Source organism: Eutrigla gurnardus, assembly GCF_963514095.1.
Source record: "Eutrigla gurnardus genome assembly, chromosome: 7".
Lineage (NCBI taxonomy): Eukaryota > Metazoa > Chordata > Actinopteri > Perciformes > Triglidae > Eutrigla > Eutrigla gurnardus.
Genome location: NC_139921.1, coordinates 29,095,339 through 29,115,315, shown reverse-complemented (window position 1 = coordinate 29,115,315; position 19,977 = coordinate 29,095,339). Strand labels below are relative to the sequence as shown.

Sequence of the window (19,977 nt, the reverse complement as noted above, 5' to 3'; positions counted from 1 at the left end):
GTCAAAGTGCAATATAATGTATCTTCAGTCTCAACTATAAGCCTCTTGGAAATGAATGAGGTTAAGACTTCCTGTCCAGCTGGAGTGAGGACATTGAGAAATGTCAAACAACTCAAGCAAGCAGCGTGTCCTGCAGAAACACTAAACTCCAGTAACATCTCAATTGGGGACAGTAAATTGTAGTCCTGAAGACGTCTCTATTCAATTTAGACCCCAATTTAACCTCAATGCCTTTTAACCTCCAAATGTTAACTGAAATACATTAAAAAAAATATTTTTAGACACTTTGTGTGATTGATTATATGGTCACAGACGGTATATTCCTATAATGCACAAGCCCATATCCATAATCATGCATTTAAATCCCTCTTTCACACACTAAAAACACATTTAAATACTGGAATGAAGCTTCATACAGAGTATTTTGATCTTGTGATACAAATAACCAGCGAGAGACGTTCAAGTTGACAGACACTTTAATTGAGACATGAGTGACCCTTAAACCATGTGAGCATTTATACGGACTCCCCATCATCTCTACCTTTTAACAAAATACAAAACAAAAAAAATAAAAACAAAATGAGTATTGCGGGGAAGCCATCTTGAAAGTAAAGATACATTATTTACACTGAAAACAAAACAAAAAAAACACTACGGCATTTTTTTTCTTTTTCCAGGAGGAAAAACAAAACAAAATAAATAAGACTAGAAATGTTTCTTATTTGTCCACATTCACAGCATGACAAAATCATATTCAACTCGTTAATGTCGACCCCGTGTGGCCAGAATAGACTGAGATATTAGTAGTGATTATTGCCAAAAGCCTTAATCTATACATTATAATATTCAATACATACTCTGTATTTTGTTTAAAAAAAGGAGACATTTGGAAACTGCTACTTGGATGATTGTACAGCTTAAATACTTCTAGATATATATACACATATATATATATATATAAATATATATATATGTATACTTTTAAACCCCTTTTTTTCATAGCTTTAACTCGTTGGCAACTTTGGAAGCAATGTTTTTGAAAGCGATGGATGATCCGGATATCCGTTTGAACCTGACGCCGTTGAGGGAGAGACGGGGAAGCTTGCAAACCTCCATCTCCCACTGGACCAGGTTCTCGGCTCGCCCGTCCCCGTGGACGCAAAGAAGCAGGAAACTCTCTTGCTGCTCGTAGTCGCAGTTGTTGGCGTCGAGCACCTTGCGAATCTCCCGCATGATATCACAAGGCTCCATGGAGCTGGTGGTCCTCATACTCCAAGTGAATCTGAGGGAGCGGGGTTTACTGTCTTTATTTTCCCCTTTTTGATCCCCAGGTACATGGCGACTGTCGGGGGGGAAACAAAAGCAAAATAAACACAAAGAAAGGGTTTAGCATCACACATTTGACTTTTCTTTTTCATGAAATGCTGCTTTGATCGTTTCCCTCGGTAGATACGAGTCAAAGCAGCCTTTTCTGGTTTAATTTGCTTTCTTGGAGAGAGTTGGATCACATCACAGGTGGATTAGGAGACAGTAGGGTAGCTTAGCTTAGCACAAAGACTGGAAACGGGGGGAAACGTTAGCCTGCCTCTGTCCAAGTAATAACACTTGGTATCTTGTGTGTTTTAACGGGACTATTTCTTCTCATCCAACTCTCAGCAAGAAAGTCAATTTCCCCAAAAGTGTAAAACATTAAAATCAGCTTGTGGGACGACGAGCCCCGAGTTTCATCATCACCTTTACATTCAGGTCACAAAGCTCAGCGTGAAACCGTCTTTGATAAACCAAAGAAGGAGGTTTAACAACATTCAGATCCCTAAGAAGACTCTTAACCATCTAGATGAACAAAACATCATGATATCATGTTGAAGTTAATTCAATCAAAAAGGGAAATAGCTCAATTCAAAGTCAAACGTTGCAGTATGAGTTTGTTTTTCATACATTTAAGAGACGTTGTGTGTAATAATGTGTTATTCTTGACCTTTAAATTAGCCAAAAGGGACAGGAAGTCGGTTTTAAAAGGTTTAAACATCGTGTTTATGGAGCTGGATACGGATTTCTCCTTCCAGATGGTTAAAAGAGTCTTTGAGGAATAAACATTTGTAAATATCTGTATTTATTTCATGAAGAATGAAGCTCTGTGACTGTGAATGTAATGTAAACACATTCATGCTGCATTCATTATATTTAGGGGGGAAGGGGGGAGGGAATGGTAGCATTTATCAGGTTGACAAAAACACAAATATACGCCATGCTAACCAAGCTAACCATGCTAACAGAGCAGCACTCCACTTCAGCACCATGCAAATCAAAGAAGCCAAAACAGGAAATAATTAACAAAAAAGCAACGCACAAGTTTTCAAACATCCCAAACAAAGCAGAAGAGACCGAGCTGAGCATTTAAAGGGGCACCGACACATTTAGGGGGGGGGGGGGGGGGGGGTCAGGTAACCTCACCTTGAGCCCTCAAGTCTCCCGTTTCTCTCAAACTCGGTTGAGACTCTGAGGAGCATGAGACGATCGGACGGGGAGGAGGAGAAAAAAGAACAAAAAAAGATGTGGATTGTGCACAACAAGAAAACATTTTACCATCAAGAAAAAAGAAGAAGAAGAAGAAGAAGAGAGAATATGTGAAGATCAGAAGGAGAGTGACACCGATGTGGAACACCAACGAGCCACCACAGAAAAATACAAAGAAATGGAAGATTTGAGTGTTTTTTTTTTTACTTCCAGTGAAGAATTATGAAAGAAAGAAAGAAAAAAATAAACTGGAGGTGAATTTTCTCAAAGCAGACGGAAAGAAAAACGTGTGAAACAACAGAGAAGCGTCTCATGAACTGGTGCGAGAGTTTAAACTCAAAACAGCAGAATGAACAAAAAAACATCAAGTCCAGCCGGCGGCGTTTAATACGACGGTTAAAGATCTCGTCCTCAAAGAGAAACCCTTTTATTCCCTCATAAAAACGAACTAGTGATAGGATTAAAGTTATTAATAAGTTAATGTTAAATCATATAGAAACATTGATGAGCACTAAAGAAGAAAAAAACGTGTCAGTGCTTAAAAGCTCCTCGAGAGGAAGACCATGAGATACGGTTAAAAGCTCCAGAAAGGCTCGTCGGTCTAAGACAAATGTTAGATTTTAATTATCATATCACGTTAATGACAGAAAGTCATGAATATTAAATTATCATGCAGCTCATTTCAAGTAAAATGATAAAAAAAAAAGGAATAAGGAAAATCTACGCGCACAAATAAAACCAGGACAGTTGTAGACATCTTCTCTGGCGGGATGAAAAAGGGAAACGCTGCCGAAACTCACGGCTCTAAAAATAAACGAGGAGGTTGAGTGAGGAAGCGACGCGCTCAGAAACTCAAAGAACGTCTGCTGAGACTCAACGAAGCTCGTCGTGATCACGAGGTCAGCCCAAAATAAGATCAATCCCTTCAATTCATGATTAAATATAGTTTAAACCACAAACGTTCGGACTTGAACGCCTCGTGTACGATCAACAGAACCTTGTGGTGCGTTCAGGCACGCGTGTTCACGTCAAAGTATTTCAGGAGAAATGATGAGAAGAAGCATCGCTCCGCATCCTGGTTAAATCGCCATGGCGACGCAGCTGCACGCCAAACCACGACGATCAAAACGGTGTGATGGTTTAACGACCATCGCTGCTTCGTTCACGTATGAATCACAAGATCCCTGAAAGCCGTTTTTCATTTAAAAAAACCTGCATCTATATACTAGCAATATCTATATATTATAATAAACATGTTAAACTATATTATCGTCACTACATTGCACCTTATTCTATACCTCATATCCCATAATATACTATATAAATATACACATACTAATAATGTTGGCTCACTTTACCTCAGATTATTATTATTATAATATAATTATTCACTTCTCTATGTAACGTATTTCTTTGTGCTGCTGCAACACCTGAATACGTTTATATTATCTTCATTTTTTTATGTATTTAAACTGATTTTTCTCATCTTTCCTGAAAAATGTACTTTACCGTGACATGTATCAAAATAAAATCATAAACTATGAGAGGATTTTATCCATAAGGTTGCCAGAAAATAATATTTTTCCTAAAGACGGCAGCACCAACACAGACCAGACTCTCTTACTGGGAATGAACCGTTTTAACAGGAAACCAGTCTCACTGCCCAAATAAGGAAAACGTCAAGAGTAAAACAAGAAGGGTTCACGGTTATCAGGCTCCCAGCATGCACTGCAGCCTGGAGAACAAAAAAAAACAACAGGACGAGGGTGGAGGAGGAAGTGACTCCAAACTCTGACGGCTCGAGAGACTCGACAACAAGAGGACAAGTGAAGAGACAGGACTGACAGCAGGTCCTGGATCAGTCAGAGAGGCTGTGAGAGTCACAAGACTGAGGGGGGGAGGGGGGGGGAGGCGTGGGGCGAGGGGGGGGGGTCCCTCCACATTACTCATGAATCTCAGACGAAGAGATCGAGGGATTTGAAACAGCCCCTTACTCTAGATCTTCATCTTCCTACAACTCTCTATATCTTCCGCTCCTGAATCTGAAAAGAAAAGAATGGGAATCTGAAAAAATGTCCTCAATGGACACGTGACAGGAAATCAGGAGAGAGAGGGAAAGAATATTAAAAAAAAATGTATGGACATGAGGGAAAAAAGAACAAAAAAAAGAAAGGCATGGGGAGGAGGATGATGAGAAGGAAGGAAGGATGAAGGACAGGCTGACGAGAGGCCGGAGGGCAGCAGACTTACTAAGGGTCTTTCCTCCCTGGGTGGAGGGGACGGCAGGCCCTGATTTGGCCGTCTGCCGTTTGGCCGGGTCAATACTGACCCTGAGAGGAGAGGAAGAGCAGCAAGAGGTCAAAGGTCAAAAGGTTAAAGGAAAAGGTTAGGAAGACAAAAACACTCAGACTGGGTGGAGGAGGAGGAGGAGGAGGAGGGAAGGAGGGGGGGAGAGGAGGAGCAGGAGGAGGAGGGACGTGACTAAACCTAAAAACGCCCCGAGGAGGAAAAATGACCAAAAAAAATAAATAATTTGTCGGTTAAAATCCCACAATGTGCTGAAATGTACGGAGGATCGAAAGCGACAAAATGTAGCAAAATATTCTAATTAAATAAGTAACGTAATACATGTCACGCTTTCTGTTTAATGTTCAATCAGCTGGTTATAAAAAGCTATAAATGATAAACTAAAACTTATTTATTTTGCCGTTTTTAAATGCCTTCATTCTTCCATGAACCCTGGACCGTTCACTGCTCTCGTCTAGACATGGGGCGATATTTAAATTGTAGTATCCTGACCATTACATTACATTACATTATTTTAATAAAAAGTCACTTTTCAGATTAAAAACTCACTGCTTTTCTAAGTTTTATAATCACTGAACTGAATATTCTTTGAGTTTGGGACAAAATGTTACTTTGGGCTCTGAAACCTGATGGACTCTTTCACTGTTTATAAATTATTTATTTAAAAAAAGAAATCAAGAAAATAATTAAGATATGCAGAAATTGGATCAGGGTTCACAGAAAAAAAAGTAGGTTAAATACGTTTTTAGTATTTATTGTATTTTATACTCAACTGATTGAAGAGTAAACGTAAAGTATTTCTCCGTTTTGAAAATAATTAAAAATAATATTTATTGATGTTCGACTCATCTGATGAATCGTTTTACTGCATTTTTTGCTCCACAGAAAATGAAGACAAACGTAAAAAAGAACAAAGTGAGGTGATCAGAGTGAGATGGAAGGATGGCGATGATGGGTGACTCTGGATGATGAAGACTCTTCACCAGAGGAAGAAGATTGTTCACCAATCTGCCACCAGAGGGAGCTGCTGAGCCTCGTAGACGGTGACCTGCGAGGGCCAAAAAGCCTCTACTGCTCCTGAGAGGCTGCAGCGGATACGATCATCTATCAGTGATGTTTTATCGTTAGCGTCCTGACCTGATGTCAGTTTCACAGCCCGACCTCCCACGAGACCCGACAGGAAACCACAAGGATTTAAAATATATATATTTGATATTTTTGTATTTATAGTCCTTTATGTTGCTCTCACAGAACCGACTGTGTAGAAGAAAAGCACCTCTGACACCACAATGATCCGCAGAAGACAGAAAATCCAATTCAGAGACACCAAACGTTCCCAAAAAAAGACAAGAATCGACAGACAGGCCTTTAAAAAAATATATGTAAATACATTTACTGTTAGTTTGAGTTGTAATTAGCAATGAAACACTGGATGGATCAACCAAATAAAAAAAATAAAAAATAAAAAAATCTAATCTCATCAGAGAAATCGTATCTGAGCCAGAAGAGAGATTTAAAAAAAAAAAAAATAATAATAAATCTCTTTCATAATGTTTAAAATGTGCCGTTCCACCAGCAGAGAGAGAGACAGAGAGAGAGACACAGATAGACAGAGAGAGAGAGAGAGAGAGTGAGAGATATCAGCTGATAACAACAGTCGATGTGATGAGAAAACAAACCACAGATCAATGGTGGCTGTAAGGAAGCGAACCCACGCATGCATCAGCAGTCGATTAGTGGCAAGCTGCTCGTTTGTCGGTTAAACCGCCTGATTGGTTGAAGGCGTCTGGTCCGCCGTCCCAGTCGGCCTTTACCCAGTCAGACGTGGCCGGGTACGTTCACACCGCCACACCAGATAAAAACCAGATTCATGCAGAAGCCCCACTGATAAAACCCTCCTTTTAAAGAACAGAAAATGTTTTTTTCCCCACGTTGACATCTTGGGTTTTAACGCCAAAGAGATATGAAGCTAGAATCTGCAGTCTGTTAGCTTAGCTTAGCATAAAGACTGGAAACGGAGGGGAACAGCTAGCCGTGGCTCCGTCCAAAAAGGTCAAATCCACCTATTAGCACCTCTAAAGCTAATGGAGGGTTTAGTTTGTGGTGCTCCTGATATCCAGCCAGTCCTCATCTATATCAAGGGGGTGGACAAAATAATAGAAACACCTGCGAGGCCCAATTTTGTTGCCATTGCAACGAGCCAGGCTAGCAGTTTGCACCTGCTTCCATTCTTTATGCTAAGCTAAGCTAATGGAGCGCTGGCTCCAGCTTTATATTCACTGTTCAGACATTCAAATATTCTGCATTTCATCACATTAATCTGATAATCAGCTGTGTCCATGTGAATGTACCCGGAGAGTTTTTTATTTTATTTTCCTGCCAAGCGGTGTGTGTTAGTTCAGCGCCAGCAGCCTCACACGTCTGCAGCGTTTCAGAGGAAGTTTCCTTTCCAGTGAGTTTGTTTTCGTTATTTTATATATATATATATATCAATATATGTGTATTCTTTTTTTTTTTGTTGTTGCACAGAGCGGAGAAAAAAAAGTCAGTTCAAGAGTCCTACCTTTTGGTAAACCTGAATGACATGTTTCTACAACAGAATCAGACAAAGAAACAGTGAAAATGGTGAAGGAGGAGGAGGAGGGGGAGGAGGGGGAGGGAGGGGAGGGGGAGTCTGAATGAGTGAGCAAAAATGTGGCGATTGGAATCATCAACAGTGAACGGGGGAAGATTTGCTTCATCATCCAATGATTTCAAGTCCTCATTTAAGGTCGGTCATTGTAGGAGTGACGTCGCTGGCTGGCCGCCACCGCAAGAGCCTCGAAATAATATTCTATAACTATAATAATAATAATTATAATAAGGGCTGCGATTTAGTCCCACTTTCTTTGTCTGCTGATTATTTTCTTCATTAACAGAATTATCGTTTCGGATTTGATGTGCCAGAAAAATAAAATAAAATAAAAGTCCATCAGCCAGTAGTGGAAGAAGTAAAGTAGAAGTACCACAGTGTACAAATACTCTGTATTAGATATAGGTATTATAATAGTACTCATTACACAAAGATATATCATTATTATTATTGTACTATAATTACTGGTGTTGATTTAGATTTTTGTATAAATCAACGTGACTAATGTCAAATAAATAAAGTACGTTCAAATATTTTGTCCAACAAACACCAATGTTTACTCTGGAGAGTCTGGCTTATTTAATAATGGCTAAATAACATATTTATTTATTAAACAGTTCTTTTCATCACAGTGTATATTTTTAAAGTAAAGAAAATAACCAGCAGACACATTTAAATGGATCCCGGGTCCAGTTTGTGGTCCGGGATCAGGTCTCCGTGGTCGGCGTCCAGGCAGCGACAAATAAACAATTAGGACTTAAGGATAAATCACATCGTACAGAACGGTGACGCGCCCCCCCAGCATGTAATTAATCCTCCCACCTCTAGGAGGCGCTGTGCTGATTACACAGGAGATTAAAGCTTTCTATTCTAGATTTACATTATTAACTCTGATCGTTAACGTGAACAGAGATAGAGAGAGAGAGAGCTAAGCCCCGCCCCCTCGGTGCGTGACTGGACATTTCCTTGCCTACCTGCGGGTGAGCTTGGAGGTGAGCTTGGAGAAGAGGTTGCTGGTTCCACGGCTGCGGGTCTGAGAGAGGGGCGTGGCGTCGTGGGAGAGGGTGGGCGAGGCCGGCGGCCCGTTGTACGTGGCCGTGCGGCGGTCCCTCAGCTGGCCGCCGTGGAAGGTGCTGCGGCTGGCGGTGCCCCGCGGGAAGCGCAGGCGGTCGGGCGTGGTGGCGTTGGCGATGCTGTTGATGGACGCCACCGGGTTCCTCTGGCCGCCGGGCGACGCCGCCACGCTGCTGGGGAGGGAGGAAGAGCGGAGACGGCGGAGGTCAGAGTTTAAAACCACAAAGGCAGAGTTTTTCCACTGCAGACGTTCATGTGTCCAATTCTACATAGCAAAAGGTCAAAAGGTCACACACAAGTGCAATGGAAAAACCCTTATGATGTCACCAGTGATGTCACGTCCCCCTCCTGGTCGTTGTTATTCCTACGTGGATCTCTAACGTTGGCATGGGGGTTTATAGTGGATGACTCTTGCATGTTAAGATGTCGACAGGGTCGGAAATTAAACAAAAATAAAGTTCAATCATCCAAATAACATCAGCTGGTGGATTCAGACATTTGTGTTTTTCCAAAAGTCTTCCGTTCAGTCACATACACTCTCAAAAGTCTAGTCTTTTTATGCTCCTTTCTCCTTTTTGAACTTTAGAGCCACAGGAACCAAAACCAGGAGCCGAATCAGGAAGTGAAAAAGGCTGATTTGCACGATCCTGCAGCTTCAACGCATCTGGAGATGAATTCAAATCGACAACCGAGTCGGAGGAGCACATTTAATCGTGTCGTTTGTTGTAGCTGCTCGTCTGATAGCTGAATGGAGTCACAGAGGAGAGGATGTGAATAAATCACCACATTTTAACAACTGGAGAGAACACGGAAGTGAAAAAGAGAAAGCAAGCTTGTGTCTGTGGTTTGTTCCTTCTCCGTCTCTAAAAATACAAAAAACTGACTTTTTTCAAGGTCAGTAAACGTCACATGACTCATCCCTGCAGCTCGTTTACTGTGTGAGTTCAACCGGATACACGGGGATGTTCAGTACTATAAAGTCCAGGTAGCTCCAGACCAGGTCTTTTAGGGGCCAGAAACTAAACCCGGGGGGGGGGTTTATGATGTTTCCTGAACTGCTACAATGGTTCTGGGCAAAACATATTTAAAGAAAAAGGGAGATTTTGTGCATGAATTCACCAGCCAACCTTCGTTTTTAGAGAAGAAAACACAGTGAAAGTGATTCTAAATGTTAATTTCCCACCCTGAACATCAAGCTGCTGCCGTGTGACAATGAGGAGACAGAGTCCCCGATCAGTTCTGAAAAAACACAAAAAATGGGGGGCGATGGGTCTGAGCTCGGCTCGTCGTAGGGGGGTGGGAGAGATCCAGACGGAGAAGACCAGGGGTCAAAGTTCACAGCAGGGGGATGGAGAGGAAAGACCGGGAGCAGAGAGTTACCAGGTCGTCCCGTTCATGGTCGGCAGAGGGAGACGATGCAAACGTGGGAAAAATACCATCGCACACAGTCGAGGGGCGCCGTCATCGGAGCGCCGCCGCCGGACGCCGCCGCCGGACGCCACTGTGAAGATTCGTATTTTTCTCTGCTTTGTGACTTTTATCGTCGTCTGAAATCGACACCCAACGTCTTTCAAGTGCAGGTGAAATTATTTGGTTTTAAAATCACTAAAGTTCATCTGGAAGAAAATCAAACTTTAATCTGTATTATCTCTATTATTATTATTATTATTATTATTATTATTATTATTATAGAATATTCCACTTTTATTACAAACGTGACAATGTTGCAAATTTGTTACAAATCATATGAAAGAGATATTCTGAATAAGCCTCGATGTGGCTGTCATTCATTTACCTTTTAATCCAGATTTAAGCATCATTTTTACGATAACTTTAAGCAGAGAAAGGATTTTTAGTCATCAGACGTCTGGATTTTAATAATCCAAGAATCGAGCTGAGAAAAATAGATTTTTTTAAGCGAAGCTGCTTAATTTTCCATATTTTACATCCTGAACGATGAATACTGAAGGAATCCTAACTGGGACGTCTGCAATGAAGTCAACAACTCCCATGGTCCCTCACTGCTTCACACTTCTACTCTTAGCTATTGTTTTATTGAGAGACCTGAAAATAAAACAAAAAAAATCCATATTGTGCGTTTAAATTACGGCACTCAGGTTCCTCCTAAATGAAGATTAATTCGCCTCCTGCAGTTGATTTGAATGATTCGTTAAACTACGACGATGTTGGGGTTAGTTTGGTTCGTGGGGGAGGAAATGAGCCGTAGCATGTTGCAGCAGAACGCAATGAAGCCGTTTATTTATCACGCCACTCGTTTCTTTCACCTGCTTGCCGTCCGATGAGCGTGAATTTCAGACACCGACGACCATAAAAACCAGTTGCTGTCCCTTCTGTGCAGAAATGGGTGTCCATGGTTTAGTTGAGGGGTTACAGAGTGTGAAGCTGGCTGGATGCGTGGGTTAGAGGCCAGACGGGTCATGAGAGGAGACAGACAGGGTGGTGGGGGGTGAGAGGGGGGTTTGGAGGCCCCGCCAGCTTACTTGGGCGAGCAGTAGTCCAGAGCGTAGTAGGAGTGGGGCAGCGTGGCCCAGCCCGCCTGGCAAACGTACAAAGGGCCCACGTTTTGATACCTCAGCGGCACCGAGCTGGACGAGACGCCAAACGCGGCGGCCGCGAAGCCCGAGGAGGGGCTAGTGGCACGAGCCATCTCGGTCATGCTGCTCACGCCACGGTGAAAATAAAACAAGCCCCGCCCACCAGAAACCACAAACACACAGGCAGAGATGAAAACATAAGATGATGAGGAAAAAAAAGGAAATACAAGAAAGAAAGAAGGAAAAGAAAGAAAGATTCTCTGGATTTTCTTTCAGCAATAAAACGCCTCGACCACATGTTCATAATGAGGCGTTTTGCATTCTTGATGGGGAGAAAAAATACAGCATTTAGACTGAAATAATCAAATAAAGAAACGTACAGACTCGTTTATTTCCCCTGAACTCTCTACGCGGTGAAACGGGGGGAAGGGCAGCGAATGACCTCTCACCTGTTCTCCTTCCCGTTGGGGATGACGGCGAGGCGGTCGGCGTTGTTCCGGTCGCTGCAGACGTACGTGTTCCTCCGGGTCATCCCCGCCGACGCCGTGTTGTTCTGCAGAGACAATCAGTTTACACATATAAGACGGTGATTATGAAATAATAAATAAACACGATGGTCAAATATCAACTTCAGAAGAAGACTGAACTGGAACTGAAACCAGAAAGACGGGTTTAAATTATTCAAATATGAATCACAAAAATTCACAAAAGAAACGTTAAAACTATATAAAACAAGGTAGCATCCATATAAACTAAACAATATCGTACACATGAACAATAAACCAGCGATTGGACTCACGCTCGGGCCGGTGGTGGCGCCTTTCCTCCGGTCGGGGATGTCGGCCTTGTTGGGGTTGTTGGCGTTACCCAGCAGGGGGCTGGCGGGCGGCGCCCCCCCACGGCTCCCCGGGGTGCCGGGTTTACGCAGCTGGACGCCGCCGTCCTCCTTGGCGCTGTTCTCCGCCGTGGTGGTCTGACTCCTCTTGGGGTGAGCCGTCCCCGGGGGAACGTTCTGCCCGACTGCAGACACAGAAACAGGGAGAACAGATGTGTGATGACTCAGAGGCTGTTTGGACCTCTGGCAAAAAAAGTGTTTATATTCTGATATGAAACGACCTAGATTCAGAGAAAAAATAAATAAATTCTGACACCGACTCAAACGGACTGAGAACACAATCTGCACGTTAGGTATTTTTAGAGAACGTAGAGGGATTTAGTTCATAGTCTCAATAATATCTGCTTCATTTTTTACTGCATATGAATGAGTTCATGTGTTGATTCATGGGAAACAAACACTTCCTATGAAACACTTCCAGCTTCTCCGGTTCCAGAGCTTCACCGGTTCCAGCTTCACCGGTTCCAGCTTCTCCGGTTCCAGAGCTTCTCCGGTTCCAGAGCTTCACCGGTTCCAGAGCTTCACTGGTTCCAGAACTTCTCTGGTTCCAGAGCTTCTCCGGTTCCAGCTTCTCCGGTTCCAGAGCTTCTCCGGTTCCAGCTTCTCCGGTTCCAGCTTCACCGGTTCCAGAACTTCTCTGGTTCCAGAGCTTCACTGGTTCCAGAGCTTCTCCGGTTCCAGCTTCTCCGGTTCCAGAGCTTCTCCGGTTCCAGCTTCTCCGGTTCCAGCTTCACCGGTTCCAGAGCTTCTCCGGTTCCAGAGCTTCTCCGGTTCCAGAGCTTCACCGGTTCCAGAGCTTCACCGGTTCCAGAGCTTCTCTGGTTCCAGCTTCTCCGGTTCCAGCTTCACCGGTTCCAGCTTCACCGGTTCCAGAGCTTCTCCGGTTCCAGAGCTTCTCCGGTTCCAGCTTCTCCGGTTCCAGAGCTTCACCGGTTCCAGCTTCTCCGGTTCCAGAGCTTCTCTGGTTCCAGCTTCTCCGGTTCCAGCTTCACCGGTTCCAGAACTTCTCTGGTTCCAGAGCTTCACTGGTTCCAGAGCTTCTCCGGTTCCAGCTACTCAAATGTGAACAGTCGGTTTTCCTGAACGTCTTTGCCAAGATGTAATTTAAAATGTATCGACGGGGAAACTGATGCATCACATGACATCCTTTAAAAACCAAATCAAGAAAATAATCTGCAGCTTAACGGTGAATAAAAAGAGCCGTTTGTTCTGTGAAATGAGGTTGAATCGTTTCCTCAAAGCTTCTCGTGTTGCTCTTTAAGCTGCAGATCTGACAGAAAGGAAACCTTATTGACGAAGCATTACATCACAGCTGAAAGGTCAAAGTGCGTCCACCCACGTGACTGGTGTGTTTCGATTTCACCACGTTTAGAACGCGGCGTGCTCCTCACCTTGCTCGCTGTAGCGCCGCTGCTTGTGGTTGGACGAGACGCTCCGCTGGACTTTGAGGTGGGAGGGCGACTGGCCGTTGAGCTCGCTGCTGGGTCGCGGTTTGGCCAGAGACAGGTTGCTGCTGGAGGCCGACTCGCTGGGCTCCAGCTGGTTCAGGCAAAGCACACGGCAGCAGGATTTACAATCACACTTTACTTTAAACCTACTTCATACTTATTACCTGACAGCTTTTATTATCAACCAATAAATGATGAGGAATAATTAGAGATTAAACTCTGCAGCAGGTTATACATTTAAATTAGACCCAATTTTTACAGCTGCAACAATAAAATGATTATAAACACATCAATGCATCAATAATTATTACCCAGGACTATACAAATGGGCCATTCTGCATAATGCACAAAAAGTTAGCTGATTACATGTACTACTCTGGTAACAGGTTTTACTGTTGTGTACTACTGATAACAGGTTTTTACTGCTGTGTACTACTGATAACAGGTTTTTACTGCTGTGTACTACTGATAACAGCTTTTTACTGTTGTGTACTACTGATAACAGGTTTTTATTGTTGTGTACTACTGATAACAGCTTTTTACTGCTGTGTACTACTGATAACAGGTTTTTACTGTCGTGTACTACTGATAACAGCTTTTTACTGTTGTGTACTACTGATAACAGGTTTTACTGTTATGTACTACTGATAACAGCTTTTTACTGTTGTGTACTACTGATAACAGGTTTTACTGTTATGTACTACTGATAACAGCTTTTTACTGTTGTGTACTACTGATAACAGCTTTTTACTGTTGTGTACTACTGATAACAGCTTTTTACTGTTGTGTACTACTGATAACAGGTTTTACTGTTATGTACTACTGATAACAGCTTTTTACTGTTGTGTACTACTGATAACAGGTTTTTACTGTTGTGTACTACTGATAACAGGTTTTACTGTTATGTACTACTGATAACAGCTTTTTACTGTTGTGTACTACTGATAACAGCTTTTTACTGTTGTATACTACTGATAACAGCTTTTTACTGTTGTATACTACTGATAACAGCTTTTTACTGTTGTGTACTACTGATAACAGCTTTTTATTGTTGTATACTACTGATAACAGGTTTTTACTGTCGTGTACTACTGATAACAGGTTTTTACTGTCGTGTACTACTGATAACAGCTTTTTACTGTTGTGTACTACTGATAACAGCTTTTTACTGTTGTATACTACTGATAACAGCTTTTTACTGTTGTGTACTACTGATAACAGCTTTTTATTGTTGTATACTACTGATAACAGGTTTTTACTGTCGTGTACTACTGATAACAGGTTTTTACTGTCGTGTACTACTGATAACAGCTTTTTATTGTTGTATACTACTGATAACAGGTTTTTACTGTCGTGTACTACTGATAACAGCTTTTTACTGTTGTGTACTACTGATAACAGCTTTTTACTGTTGTATACTACTGATAACAGCTTTTTACTGTTGTGTACTACTGATAACAGGTTTTTATTGTTGTGTACTACTGATAACAGGTTTTTACTGTCGTGTACTACTGATAACAGGTTTTTACTGTTGTGTACTACTGATAACAGCTTTTTACTGTTGTATACTACTGATAACAGGTTTTTACTGTTGTGTACTACTGATAACAGCTTTTTACTGTTGTATACTACTGATAACAGGTTTTTACTGTCGTGTACTACTGATAACAGGTTTTTACTGTCGTGTACTACTGATAACAGCTTTTTCCTGTCGTTTACTACTGATAACAGGTTTTTCCTGTCGTGTACTACTAATAACAGCTTTTTACTGTCGTGTACTACTGATAACATGTTTTTGCTATCGTGTACTACTGATGACGCGTGTTTGTACCTCGGAGGCCTTCCTGCCCAGCAGCAGGTAGGTGGCTGTGATCTCGTCATACTTCATCTTGGCCAGAGAGTCCTGGATCTCCTCCAGGTTGTAGCCCATCCCGACCATCACATCTGCACCAGACAAACACAAACAATGGGCTCATTTAAATGTCATACAGGTACCATCAGTTTAGTTAACATGTGTAATCAAGGATGCATGTGAAATGATTCGACCAATCAGAAGCAGGAAGCTGCAAACTGTGAGTCACGTTTGCAGCCAGGTGCAGCAGAGCGGCGTTTCCTGCTGCAGATCTGCGTTTCAACATTTATCTGCGTGAGTCATCGCGATCACGTGATTCCCTTTAATCCCAACAGCACGCCGCCTATGAATTCTTAAAAGTCGTCCTCTTTCTGAAACACGCCGGCCAACATTTCTACAGCGAAGGTGTTAAAGTGAGTCACGAGCGCGTTGGTGTGCCGTTTTCACCGGACGATTAAATCTCTTTTAAATCTGTTTTCACCAGATGTGTGTTTCTGCGGCCCAAAGGAGGAGCAGCTCCTTCAAACATTCACCGGTCAGCATCACAGCATCTCTGTGGCGTTACGATGCTTTAAGGGAGTCAGAGCAAAAAAAACATTTTAATGCATTTAAATGTGATAACTTGTTCTCAAAAGCCCAGCAAAGGCGGCAGGAAATATTATTTAATTACCGCTTCAAGCTTGAAGATTAGTTTAGTTGTCTCTACTTTCAGACTCCTTTGATGTTTGATAATGTGCAATAATGGGACATTAAGTTCCAGTATCACATTCCTCACGATGAATAAAGTTTTATCAGATCTTTATTTGGTCGTGGCTTGCATGACTGTATCTAATCTTTATTCTATCATTATGTTGAGATGATGCCTCCTTCGTGATCACAACAGCAGGACATTTAGATTCCTGCACTGTTCGAGCGAATACTCTGACAGAAACCTCGACATATTGAAGCGACTCGTCCCGTCAGACAGATTTCCGCTGGCGTCGGGGAGGAACAGCCTCTCGGCTGGCAGCGGCGTCGTCGTCATGAAGGCCGTGCTGAAGCCATTATCCTCGCCGAGTTAACAGCTCTGCAGCTTTCTAGCGAGCCACGTCCTCCACGTTTACACAGCGAGTAACGCTCCCCGGCAGACGTGACTAATGCCAGTCAACCCATAAACCAGACTGAACACACATGCCAGGATTTAAAAAACAAACAGACTTTGTGAAGTTGAGGTTCATGTTAAACTGTCTGCAGGAAGAGGAAGAGGAACTCGCTCTTCCTCTGTGTCATTATATCCATCTTTCTTCATCTCTCACTTTCACACTTTGATTTTTCTTCGTCTGTCCGATGATTGAATGGCTTTGAGTTAAAGTCGTGTTATCGAGAGGGTTTCCAGGCGCTCCAGTGATGGATTTAACAGACTTAATTAATGTCCGCTCAGAGATCATCGCATCAATTTCACTATTTAATTATCTTATTGGGAGGCTCTGTAAACAAGATGATAATTCCAGAGTCATTTCATTCCCATTCAATCCAACTCGTTTCGCTGGAAATTGGGAAAGTGGTGCTTGTGCGAGAAACTCGTTTTCCCCTTAATCACGAGGTGGAAACCTAAATGAGAAAAATCTCCCACGACGACACAACTAAACAATTGACTTGATCCTTTAATCTGCCGATGATTTAATCACTCGGTCTTCAAAATGTGAATTCAATTTAAACATCCTTCAGTCTCCCAGAACCAGAGCCGACGGTCTAAACTCAATTTACCATTGAAGTCGAGGATTTTCAAAATAAAACGGCTGCAGGTTGATTTCCTTCATTGATCAACTGACAAATTGTATCAAAATGGTCTCATTCGCAGCGTTTCCTCCTTTTTATTTCTTTGTCTTTCCGTGTAAGACAATAATGGTTTAATAAATGTATCAGTGTTCTGCAGACGAGCGTTTAATGTATTGACTTTAAGCGATAATCGATCGACTAATATGTATGTAACCAAATCAGCTGTTCACATTTAAACTTTTTATTTATTTTTTTTACTTGGGGAATGTTTTAAGTGCATTATTTAGGATTCAGGGATTCCTCTGCGACATGAACATTTCTCCTCCTCGGCTCTTCTTCTCCCCAGCATCAACTGTGTGACGCACCGACAGCCAATCACAGCCGCTGTTACATAACCCCCCCTCCCCCTCTACAGCTCTCATCCAGGGCTCGATGCTGCTCCTGTTTATTTATTCACCATCACGTTTCATCTTTTTTTTTTTTTAAGCTCTTCAGCGCTGAAATAATGAGACCAGCTTTGTGTTGTGGAGCTGTGACCCCGTTAACGTCGAAACGCCTCCCAACAAACAAAAACATGCAAGAGTGTTTCTATAATCCGGAAAGAAAAAGTTAATTTCTCTAATTACACGTCAGAGTGCCACAAGCTCATAAAATAACTGTTTTTTTTTACCTATTCTCTTCTGATCCGTGATGTCCAGCTCCGGTTCGGTGTAAGGCTTGAGCTCGTCCTCTTCAAATCCTGCGTTGATCCATCGATCCTTCATGATTTGCTGTGAAAAACAAAGTTAAAACGGTTAGAGCCCGACTGATGCTGGGATTTTTACCGATACTGATATTTTAATAATCTCAGAGCTGATCTGGACGCGTTGAAATCTTTAAACGTGAACTTGAAACCAACATGTTTATTATTACATTAATTTACTTTATTGTATTTACTCTTTAAAATCTAGTTTTTATTTCACACTTTTTTTTTTAATATTATCACAGATTTTATTCAATTTTCATAATTTATTTTGTTTCATGCATTGGTTGCAAATTTTAAAATTGTTTGTCGTTTTCACTCTGCAAAGCACTTTGAGCTGCACTCACCTGATGAAAGGTGATTGATTGATTGATTAATTCACAGAAAGACATAAGATAAGCTACATGTAAATAACTTGACATATTAAACTATTGAAATAGAGATATTATACAGGTTCCTGAAGTACATTTGTAAATGTATTGCATGTATTAAATTAATTGATACCCCTTTAAAGGAACTGTGCATCACCATGGCAACGTAGGTGATTATTCTGCCCTTCCACAGTAACGTCCATCTCATTGGTTCACGGCTTTAGTTTTTTTTAACGTGCAGCCGATCAATCGCTCTCTGGAGTTTTAACAAAAGGGCCGAGCCAAACTAATTAACGGCGGCCGAGCTCTGATGTGATCCGGCGCCGCGTGTTATCGTAGGCCGCAGCATGTGACCGTCGACTTTAACTCACTTACATTCAGGAGGCAATGAGACGGTTCACTTATAAAAAACACAAAAGAGAGGAAAGAAACCAAACTTCTGTGATCAAAATGGCCCGTTTAAAAATGACTCAAAGTTTAGAGCTCACACGCCAAAAATACTCCACGTTTTATATGTTAATGACGTTCTGCCAGCGTCGCTCTGATCCGAGGAACGACGCTGCCTCTTCAAATCAAACACCACTGTTTTAATTAAGTGGAGAATATTCCTGGTGTCATCAGATTAGGAATTAAACGGCGATGTGGAACTTGTCGGCACATTTTGACACCGTTCCGGCCACAACGCTAAAAACTTGGTTAATAGAATTTAAATTTAACTACATTTAAGATTATATTGTAGATTTTACACGTCGCCATATAAAGAACTGCTTTTCTAAAATTCACATTCACCAAATAACACATCACGTGTTCCAATAATAAAATCCTTCATAACACTCAAAACGAGAAGGAGCACCTTTCTCTTTTGATAATGTCAGCATATTTTACTAATCATACTTACGAGTATTACTAAAGTGGCCGTTTACATCCATGTTCGTGAAATCAATGAGCCTCCGAACACCTGTTTTTGTGAGGTCACAGTGACCTTTGACCTCTAAATCAGTTCAAAGATGACAGATGACAGAGTAGACGGAGGCGGTATGACATGCTGTGATGGAGGAGGTATTCTGAGCCTTTTACTTAAGTAAAAGTACTACTATCACACTGTTAAAATACTCACTGACATGTTTTTACGAAGAGAAAAAAGTTAAAATATTTTCCAAATATTTAAGTGGAGTAGAAGTAGAAAGTAAACCTCAAAACTGAAGTTAAGTAAAGAACGTTTTGATCATTAATTTCCTGCCTCTTTGAAACTGGCCTGAAGGTGAGAATCAGTCCTGAATTAACCTTTAAAATGAGGTTCGCTGGTACTTTTCTACTGGTGGCAGTTTCGACTCTACTTTTTTTTTTTATTACTAAAAGGCAACGCCAGAGAAGTGAACAAGAAAGAGAATTTTGGTAGGAACACAAGAAAGCCGATGCATTATTCATGGTTACAACATCACAAAGACGGAGAGTGGGCCGGGCGAACACGGAAAACAGGACAGCGTGGGCGTCAGAGGAGATGATGCTGGAGGGAGGAGGAGGAGGGGGGGATGCATGAGGAGGAGGTTGTTGGAGAAGGTGGAGGAGAGATGATATCTCCGATGGTGCAGACGTGCTGGTGGCGTTCAGGGAGGGAGGAGTGAGATAAGAACTGAGGTATATTTACATTTTCTGCGTCCTCCCTCACCTCGAGAGTCCCCCGCTTGGCCGGGTTGAGCACCAGGAAGCGTTTGAGGAGGTTCTCGCAGTCCGTGGACATGTAGAACGGGATGCGGTACTTCCCTCTGAGCACGCGCTCCCGCAGCTCCTGCAGGGAGGACGGCGAAGAGAAAACACGCAAACGT

The 19,977-nt window shown here is 42.1% G+C and overlaps 1 protein-coding gene across 31 annotated transcripts in view; it reads right to left on the bottom strand.

Moving 5' to 3' along the window:
- Positions 1-458: 458 nt before the first annotated feature.
- mark3a (MAP/microtubule affinity-regulating kinase 3a) overlaps positions 459-19,977 on the bottom strand; it is a 40,100-nt gene continuing 20,581 nt past the window's right edge. Inside the window, exons 9-21 of one of the 31 annotated variants that reach the window (XM_084012591.1) lie at positions 19,800-19,940; positions 17,709-17,808; positions 15,260-15,372; positions 13,372-13,519; positions 11,885-12,105; positions 11,535-11,638; positions 11,032-11,208; positions 8,431-8,703; positions 7,388-7,414; positions 4,768-4,847; positions 4,512-4,559; positions 2,455-2,499; positions 1,195-1,342 (exon numbers count right to left, since the gene is read on the bottom strand). In XM_084012591.1, coding sequence (XP_083868717.1) covers positions 4,513-4,559; positions 4,768-4,847; positions 7,388-7,414; positions 8,431-8,703; positions 11,032-11,208; positions 11,535-11,638; positions 11,885-12,105; positions 13,372-13,519; positions 15,260-15,372; positions 17,709-17,808; positions 19,800-19,940 — 1,431 coding nt within the window. In that variant the 3' untranslated portion in view covers positions 1,195-1,342; positions 2,455-2,499; position 4,512. Of the gene's footprint in view, positions 1,343-2,454; positions 2,500-4,511; positions 4,560-4,767; positions 4,848-7,387; positions 7,415-8,430; positions 8,704-11,031; positions 11,209-11,534; positions 11,639-11,884; positions 12,106-13,371; positions 13,520-15,259; positions 15,373-17,708; positions 17,809-19,799; positions 19,941-19,977 lie in introns of all 31 variants that reach the window. The other 30 variants (XM_084012579.1, XR_014597343.1, XM_084012578.1 and 27 more) reach the window with 30 other exon arrangements.